The sequence below is a fragment of the Ctenocephalides felis genome, unplaced genomic scaffold, assembly GCF_003426905.1.
Source record: "Ctenocephalides felis isolate EL2017-DRISC unplaced genomic scaffold, ASM342690v1 CF-g0.4_SCAFFOLD_01886, whole genome shotgun sequence".
In the NCBI taxonomy this organism is placed as follows: domain Eukaryota; kingdom Metazoa; phylum Arthropoda; class Insecta; order Siphonaptera; family Pulicidae; genus Ctenocephalides; species Ctenocephalides felis.
In genome coordinates, this window is record NW_020538040.1 from 56,178,575 (window position 1) to 56,188,850 (window position 10,276).

The following is a 10,276-nucleotide window of genomic DNA, read 5'->3' on the forward strand; positions in this document are numbered from 1 at the left end:
ATAGTATTATATTGTATTTATTATTAGCAAATATGCCTTGAATCTATCACAATATAATATAAAAATTTATACGTGATTATAACTACACCGAACTATAAAGAAGATTTTGTTCTAAATGTAGAGTAACTCCCTCAATTTTTTCTAATATACTGAAAATTAAAACATTCAAACATTTAAGAGAACAACGAACATTATCATTCGATCGGTCGCTAATCAGGCGTTTTTTAGATAAAATAAGCTAATATTATCGTTTATTCTTGAGAATCGAAACAGAAACGGTAATAAACAATAAATTTGAATACATCGCTTATTACTGTAATTGATTTTAAGACCACACATTATGAGTTGTGATAAAAGTCGTTCCATTCAAAAATTAAGTTAGACTATCTCTTATTTTATGATATACCCACCTTTAGTATGTTCTTCTTTGTATTGATATCAATCCAATGTATTAAAGAAGTAATTATTTGACTTAAATATCGAATTAAAAATTACTGGTAACATATAAAAAATTCACAGCGCAAAAACCAAAATGGAGTCGGCCGTTTTAAACAACAATTACACAAATTGAAATTCGTTATTAGAATACAACGTCGTTGATTGGTCGAGCAGATGAAAATCATGCCTAACAACATCGCAGTGCTGCGCGTAAATAAGAACAAAAAAAATAAATTTGAATTACAAATAATGCGTATTAAAATAAAAATTTTATATTTATATTTTTATTATTATTTTGTTTATTGCATTTTGAAAACAATTAGGTTTTCAAAACCAAATAAATGAAAACTTTTCTTTTTATTATATAGTTGGAACGTTGGAAATAATGTTTTATATAAATATTGTCCTGTTTTTTTATAGAACACAAAATATTTGATGTAGGAATATTAATAATATATTAATGACATAATTTACCAATTAATTAAACTGATAATTTGATTTTAAAAATTTTGCTATTTTATTGTATTATTTTATTGTTTTTGTATTTCTTTTCTTTTCAGATAAAATTTCTAAACATAAAAGTTTAGCCAAAGAGCCCAATTATGCGATAGATATTTAGTTATGGGCCATAGTAATGGGCCAAAAATCAAAAATTAAAATTTTTACATTTCTCAACGTTTTGAAGGTTTCTGAACATTTTGGCATACGTCAGAAAAAATGGATGTGTGTGTGTGTATGTTTTGTATGTCCACATTTTTTCGTCCACGTTTTCAGGCGCACGGATCAACCGATTTGAATGGTTCAAAAAACATTCGATTCCTATTGAAAGGGAGATGTGCTGATTAGTTTTTGGCAAAGTCAGGTCCAGCCATTACGGAGATACGGAGCAAAGAGTGCAGAAAATACAAATCGAGTTTTTGAGAGAACGGAGTATCGGATTTGAATTATTTAAAAAACATTGAATTTGTTATGATTGGGAGAAGAGGTTAGTTTTTGGCAAAAACAGGTTCAGCCATTTCCATATTATAATTATAATTTATATATATATATATATATATATATATATATATATATATAAATATTAATGAAAACAAGAATTCTTATTCATACAAAGCAACTAGGTATTCAAAATAAATTATTATAAACATATATCTGACAAAACAAAGCTGGTGTTGTATCCTATTAATTTAACGTAGCTGAAATCTTAATTTGAAGTAAGCTAAGTTTATATATTTTGTAAAATTATTATTATATTATAGATATTACCACACAACTACTAAAGAAAAAAACAAATGATTACTGATTTCAGAGCTAAAACCAACATAATATCAAAAAAATATAATTTTCATGATATTTAATGTAAGTCATTAAAAAAATGACAGACAAAAAAAATATGCAAAAGGTTTTAATGTTAAACACTTAACATTAAGAATTATGCGTAATCAAACTACTGTTTTTTTTTAAAAAAAAGCAAACTATATTGTACATTCTATAAGCTGTTGTAAATAACAATTATTTACAAATGGCTATTGGCCAAATAGCCATAGTTTTTAATATATATTTTTAGATTATAAGGAAATCTCGATGATTGTTCTCTTTCTGTTTGTGATCAAACTTTTTCGTCTGAAAGAACTATTTTCACTTAGAAACATACAGGTCCAAATAATAAATTCATTGAAAATATTATATTTTTATTAAATATATTTATATATAATATAAAATTAATTATTTACATAATTGAATAACTTGTTCATGTCGGTATAAAATGTCATGTAAAATTCATGTATTGTGTGCTATTATTACAAGTATCTAATCGTCTATTTTCATCATTTTCTACTATAGCTTCATTCAAACCATTTTCTCTCTGAGCTGCGTGTTTTATAGCAATCTCTCTTCTAGTTTTGACAAGAATTCTATGTCCAGCACAGTCCAGATTTTCATGGTAACATTTTTCTTTGCAGCACTTTTTACATAAGGTATATGTGCATTTGTCCCCCTGAATTTAATATTAAATTTAAATCCTAATAAGTTAATTAAATACAGAAAATCAAATACTTACAATAGGATTTGGGCAACACAAGCAATATTCTCCAGTTCTTTTAACATATTCAGAAGGATCTCTTATTGGTCGTCTTTGAATCCTTCTTAATTTTTTCATTCTCTTTCGACTTATCATATTTCCATCTGCATCCTCATAATTTCTTTTGGGTAGCAGCTAAATAAATTCAATCACAAATACAATTGTTACTAAATATTAAACAAAAGTTTATATAATATAATATAATAAAAAATATATACATCTGCGCTTTTGTTTTGATTTTCTTCAACTTTCTTTAAATGTTCTTCTGGTGGTGGCCGTACATAAGGCTGACACATCCATGGCGGAAAAACTAAATTGTAAGTAGGTTCGGCAGAGAGGTTCCAGTATTTCTCTCCTGTGTAATATGGCATGTATCTCATTCTAATTTCAGATACTATTCTTGAATATTCCCCTACATTCTGCGCAACAGCAAGTTGGGATCTTTGCTCAGCATTTTCAGGTAATATCATTCTGTAAAAATATATTTTATATTATATTACACTTATTGATTTTAATCCCTATACATGATATACTGTTTATTAAAAGTGCAGAAACGCATTTGGAGGGTAGAGCCATTCATTTCAATTAAATTATTGCGTTACAATTAATATGCTAATATATCACTATATAAAAACTTACATATGTTGGAACAGCTTGAATAGATGACCCCTAATGTAAGATGATGGTGCAGGGTATAATTTAACAAGCTCTAGGTATTCTTCTGCAATTTCCCATACAGGAACGGATTTACCTTGAAATATTGCAGGATTATAAAGATGTCCTTCAGCAGCCATTACACCATGTGCTCCTGTATATTCTAAACATTTTATTGCATCATGTAGATACTGAATGTTACCATTAGCTAATACTGGAATGTTTACATTTTGTCTGAAAAGGATACAAACAATGGTATCAGATATAAATATGTGAAGCCTAAATTAAATACTGCAATCAAATATATTTTGGTATTATTTGGACTATAATAAAGCCACATGCAGAGTATACATTTCGCTGTTGATTAGGTGATTAACACGATTGGATGGATCAGTATCAATCTTCAATTTATTTTATTCGCTTAATAATACCTGACGGCCCTTATGTGATCCCAACTAGCCAGCCCAGTCATGGGTCCCTTTTGCTCCCTTGTCCTACCATGGACGGTTAGCATACTGCAACCGGCCTCCTCCAGCATGCGCGCATAACGCACGGTATGCTCTATGCTCTCGAATACACGAATCTTGCAGGTAACAGGCACAGATAGGCGAGATGAAAGAAGTGACACTGTCAAAACAAACATTATTAAGATAAACATCATTTACTGTTAATGTGAAATTTTTAATTAAGCCACAGCCCAGTATTAGTGTCAAAATTCTACTTGTATAATCATATATATCAACCCTTTCGCTGCAGTACGGAACAGCGAGCAGCTTGGCAAAGCTACTGAACGGACTATATAAGACAACATATCTTAAGATTTTTTATTTATTATCGATAAAAATGTATTTAAAAATACAATCACTTGTACGGTAGGGAATGCAATATCGGTATACCAAAATACCAGTATACCGCCCGATTTTTCGGCGGTGTAAATACCGGTATTTACCCTAAAAATACCGGTATTATACATATTACACTCAAGTTTAAATTTCTCGGAACAAATTTATCTTTAAACTCCATAATGGCATAAACAGACATATCTTTAAGCGACAGGATAAACAAATTATCAAAATATCGGCATTTTACCGGTATTCCGCTTTAAAAATACTAGTGGGGTGTATGGCATCGTGCCTTAAGGCAAATTGCTGGAACTTCCCGTACCGTAACGGAATGTTCGAGGAATACTAAATGTTTTCAAATAGATTATTATTAATATTGTAACATTGTCTAATATAAGAATTATATAAACTGAATTGCAAAGTTGAAATTATTTGTTTAAAGTATATTAGAACTATAGTCAGAATTAAAAATAAGATTTGAATTATTTTCGATATACAAAAAATTTTTTTTTGAAAAAAAAAAGTTGAAACAAATTTTTTTTCCAAAATCAATTATTTTGTTAAGACAAGCAGAAAGTTCTTTGAATCATTTAAATCGAACACTTAGTTCTCTCAAAAACTGCCATTTTTTACACATTTAGCTCCGTATCTTCGAAATGGCTGGGCCTGCCTTTGCCAAAAACTAATAAACAATTCTCCCAATCATTACTAATTGAATGTTTTTTAGATCATTCAAATCGGATGCTCCGTTCTCTCAAAAACTCGATTTCTATTTTCTGCACTCTTTGCTCTTTATCTCCGTAACTGCTGGGCCTGCCTTTGCCAAAAACTAATCCGCTCATGTCCTTATCAATAGGAATCGAATGTTTTTTGAACCATTCAAATCGGTTGATCTGTGCGCACGAAAACGTGACTGGAAATTTGTATCCATACATACATACACACACACACATCCATTTTTTCTGAGGTGTGCCAAAATGTTCAGAAACCTTCAAAACGTCGAGAAATGTAAAAATTTTCAATTTCGATTTTCGGCCCATTACAATAACTTACCCTACGGGAGGTTAAAAACTACCGATATTGAAATTTTTTATCGGTATTACATTCCCTACTGTCTGGCAATATCTGCACATACAGATAGTCTACAGACAAAACTCGGGCCTACAAGTAGTCATGTGAATGTCGTCCAAAAGGCGAAGCTCGTATCGAAAGGGTTAAAGAACTTTTACTTTACGTAATGAATAAGAATTGCCAAATGCAAAGATTCAAGGACGAGTCGAAAGAAAATAGTCTTCCATATTAATAATTTTAATAATTCATTTTCAATTTTACGAAAATTAGCAAAAATTATGAAAACGAACTTTTTAGCTGTCTGGCGTAAGTGCTAGTTTTACTAACTATAAATAAGTTGAATTAACGAGTGAATTTAATGAATGAGATCTATAGAAACAAAAATATTAGCAAACCATTTAATTTAGTGACATTATATAAAAGACATAATATAATATAATAAAGAAATATATAAGTATTTAATTAATTTTATATCGGAGTGTAAAATTAAGTTATAGAATTATGTGTAGAAAAGTTTATAAGTATACATTTTATTTTATTTAGAGTAGTAATGATTTATATTAGACTGTAAGTGGCTAGTTGTAATTTAGAAGCCAATAAAAATAAAAATAAAAAAAGTTGAATTATGAAGAAAATTGAACAGAATTTTAAACAAGGCTTTAAAGCGAAAAAACATAGATCAAAAAATGTAATATATAATATACCATAATGGATAAAAGAAGTAATATTAATTCCTTTAGACCCCGCTCTCCTTGTGCCGGATTACATAACTATAAATTAATGTCATGGTTTTGACATAGAAAATAATAATGTTCAAAATTTCAAAGTTTTATCAAAATCAAAATATTCAAAATGCTCATTATATTTTCAATTTAAAAAAAAATTGTTAAAAAAATGAGGAGCACGGATTGATAAATTCTTAAGCACAAATAATTTAAAATTTCATTACAATAAAGGGATAGGTGTATTATATGTATTAAATGATATATATTTTTAACTTCCCGTAGGGCAAGTTATAGTAATCGCAAAAAAATCAAAAATGAAAATTTTTGCATTTCTCGACGTTTCAAAGGTTTCTGAATATTTTGGCATACCTTAGAAAAAATGGATGTATGTGTGTGTGCGTGTGTGTGTGCGTGTGTGTGAGTGTGTATGTATGTATGTGCGGATACAAATTTTCGTCGACGATTTCGGGAACACCGATCAACCGATTTGAATAATTCAAAAAACATTCGATTCGTGTTGATAAGGAGACGTGCTGATTAGTTTTTGGCGAAGGCAGGTCTAGCCGTTCCGAAGATACGGGGCAAAAAGCGCCGAAAACGGTAACTCAATTTTTAAGAGAACAGAGCGTCCGATTTTAATAATTCAAAAAACATTTTACTTGTATTGACAAGGTAAAGAACCGATCAACTTTTCATAAAGGCAGGTCTAGCGGTTTCGGAGATCTAATGAAAAAAGTAAAAAATAATGCCATTTGGCGGTCAAAAATGATCATTAGACATATGCACATCCAATTATCAGATATTTTATAGAGATTTTAACAATAAAGTATGAATTTGGTTTACAGTCCTATGAGTTCCGTACCAATGTTTACGCGTTAGACGTCGACGCGGCGCTTACGCGATTTGATATTTCGTCTTTATGCAGTTAAAGCAGTACGATTGCTTTGAAAAAAAGTTTAGATCTTTCAAAATATATCAAAATAAAGAAAACATTTTTTTTCAAAAAAAAAAAAAATTAAAAAAAATTTTTTTTTTCAAAAAAAAGTAATTTTTTGTCTAATTGTCAAAAATCTTATTTTTTCGAAGAATTTTTTTTTCAAAAATGTTAATCGTTTTTAAAAAAATAATAATATTTGGTACGGGAAGTTCCAGCAATTTGCCTTAAGGCACGATGCCTTAATTGCCTTAAGACAGAATTCCACTTACAGCTAGTTCAAAAATATATCATCAATGACGCAACATGTGGGTGCATGGTTACAAACATGTGTATACATACGAACCCATATTTTGAAGAAGTGGCCAGTCATCTTGGAGATAGCTACCGTACTTTCCCCTCTTCGCAATGGCTTGTGGGCAGCCCAGATTTATGTCGATTGCGTCGCAGTGGTCTTGGGCGAATAGGGCGGCTTCGAGCATAATATTTGGATCGTTACCACAAAACTATACCAAGAATATAATTATAAACAGATTAGCATAGATTTGGCAACCAATATTTGAATTATTAAATTGCCCCATACATTGTATTAAGTTACAAGTTTACTGCTCGAAATAATTATATTCCAAAGTTTACGTAACATAATATCATTCAATACAAAGTGCTTCATGCCATTGAGACCAATAATTACAATGAGATTTATTACCATAGTAGCAATTGCAAATACATTCGATATAAGTATAATAAATATATACATTAACCAAAAGTTTCAAATTTACATTTGAAAATTTATTAATTTATTTCATTAATCATTTTTAACATGATCGATAACTACTCAATTATTGTCTTTTTGTGAACGTTCTTCACTGAATTTCGATTCAAATTTTTCAACGTTAATAAAAAAGAGTATTTTTTTATTACGGGTTTTATTTTTTATTCATATTACGAGATGATCACTTTTAAAATTTTTGAATTTTTTGAAAACATATGAAAATACTGCGGAATTAAAAAGTAAATATTAATATAAAAATTAATGTAAATATAGGGTAGAACAAGGTTCAAAGGTTAGCGGATAAAAAGGTCTACCTTAAATTACGTTATTTAATTGTTTTATAATATGCATTGATATTTCTATCTTAGATGCAAAAGATTTTTTATATAACCTCTATAAAAATTACAGGTGGTTGGGGTAAAAGGGACCAATTGAACTTATACTCTAGCAAAGATAATACTAAATAAAAAAGTATGTTAAGTTAAAAAAAAAATTTTACAAGAGATAAATTGAATTAATAGTTATTCCAACCTTGCTGATGAATATTTAAGTATTATCTTTACCATTGAAATTTGTATTTGGCATCGTGTGAATAATGCAGCTTTTAGCTCGAAAAATCACTTATAATTAAAAATTAGACATTGGGTGTGTTTGCCTTCTGTGATATAAACGGGGACAGACAATTTTTTTTTAGAAAAAATGGCAAATAAATATATTTCTGTATTAAAGCAATGACTGGGAAATTTTCTGAACACATTTCGACAGATGGTTGTTTGATATGTGTTATGTGCTGTAATGCAATGTATATCGTTTTTTATTTGTATGCACCGTCTATATATATATATATATATATATATATACATATATATATATATATATATATACATATATATACATATTAGGGTGGTCCTTAATATAGACATTTTCGAATTTCCCTGCTCCCAAGGGCTCAAATGGTTCCAAATTGATAAAAAATAATTTTCTGACAGTTTTAGTTCTTAATATTAACTCTTAGATAGTGCGCAATTCAATCAAACTTCGTATGAAAATAGCATGGAAAAAATTTTTAAAATTAAAAAAAATTTTTTAGGTATAACTTAGCGACAAATGAATGAGCTTTATTCATTCATTTGTTCGCTAAATTACATCTAAATTTTTTTTTTTAATTTTTGAAATTTTTTTCATGCTATTTCCATACAAAACTTTGATTGAATTGCGCTCTATCTAAACGTTAATATTAAGAGCTAAAACTTCCAGAAAATTGTTTTTTTATCTATTTGGAACCATTTGAGCTCCTGGGAGCAAGGAAATCGGAAAATGACCATTTTAAGGGCCACCCTAATATATATATATATATATATTTCTGAAACACTAATGTACAAATGTTGAACGTTAAGAAAAAGAGAATGTAACTGATTAAAATCAAAAATTTCTGAAGATGTAGATGTTTTACTTTACTTCAATATATCAGTAATGAAATATGAATATATCATGTATATAGTTGTCATGAACTAATAAAAGAATTTAGAGTAGATAACAATAATGATATAGCAGATAAAACCAATACATACTTGCACAATGAGTGGTCGATCGGTGGCACAACTCTGCAAACCTTCCTGTCTGTATTTCTGGTCCCTTCTAAATACTCCACTATGAAGCATAGGCGTATAGCACAGATTGGCACCCCTTCGTCGAGCCAACTCCCTCCAGGCTAATTCGCTCGCATCTACCATAGGTGCGACCACTAATCGGGGTGCCCCCAATTTATCGACGAAAAGTTTTCGTCCTTTCTCATTAGTGATACCTTTCAAGGAATCATCGTCTATTGGAGGTACTCGATCGATAATTTTAGGTATAAAATTAACATCAGCTGGCATGTTGTTATTTGAATGACCCGCCATATCATCCAATTTGTCAGTTTCGTCCAACATAATTAGATAACACAATAAAATTTACGTTAAAAAATAATAATATCACATTTATTATGAAAATTATAAGTTTATTATACAACAGTAATAATAAAAAATAAAAATTATAAAAAATAAATATAAATAACTGGTTTTTGGTTTAACTTTTAAGTAATCATGAACTTCATTTATTCTTTAACTTGATCTACGCAGCACTCTGTAATAAAAATAAGAAACAGGATTTATCTAAAATATAATATCTAATAACAATAATAATAATAAATTTATCTAACAAGTCAATGGAAATTACATTTCAAATATAATAGGGTAAATCAATTCAGAAAATTATGATCCTCACATAAAATATATCAGAAAAAATTATAATTGAAAAAACAAATAGAAAAAATGTAGCAAAATCATAATAAATTTTCAATTTGAGCATTTTGAACAATATACCAAAAATGAAATACAATTCACATACAATACTTTGCGCACAATGAAATTCTAATTCTAACCTATAATTAGTAAGACTAGAAAAAAAGTTAAAAAACAAATTATTAAAAAATTTAACTCAAATCGGATGAGTAAGAAGCAAATAGCTAATAAATATGGATGATAAAAAGTACATCTTAAATTTTGGTGATTTTATTTGTAAGGCCATAGACATTATTAATATTTATTTCTCAATGCTGTGATTTTATGCATTAATATATTCCAAATGCCATTATTATATACCTATTATTATTTGGAATTTTAAAAATATGAGAAGACTACTAAACGGAAAGTATGCGTCGCCAGATATTCCACGTATAAAATATATTATTTTATAATAGTGGAGATATTCGTGCGCTGG

At 28.9% G+C, this 10,276-nt stretch overlaps 1 protein-coding gene across 1 annotated transcript; it reads right to left on the reverse strand.

The window, feature by feature from the left end:
* Positions 1 to 2,197: 2,197 nt before the first annotated feature.
* Positions 2,198 to 9,626, reverse strand: LOC113377348 (tRNA-dihydrouridine(16/17) synthase [NAD(P)(+)]-like). The gene is made up of 7 exons (XM_026617634.1): positions 9,088 to 9,626; positions 7,091 to 7,250; positions 3,604 to 3,799; positions 3,158 to 3,406; positions 2,737 to 2,989; positions 2,498 to 2,653; positions 2,198 to 2,434 (listed from the first exon to the last, which is right to left on the reverse strand). Exons 1-7 carry the CDS (start codon positions 9,445 to 9,447, stop codon positions 2,207 to 2,209), a joined length of 1,602 nt encoding a protein of 533 aa, XP_026473419.1. The 5' UTR covers positions 9,448 to 9,626; the 3' UTR covers positions 2,198 to 2,206.
* Between the last annotated feature and the right edge of the window lie 650 nt (positions 9,627 to 10,276).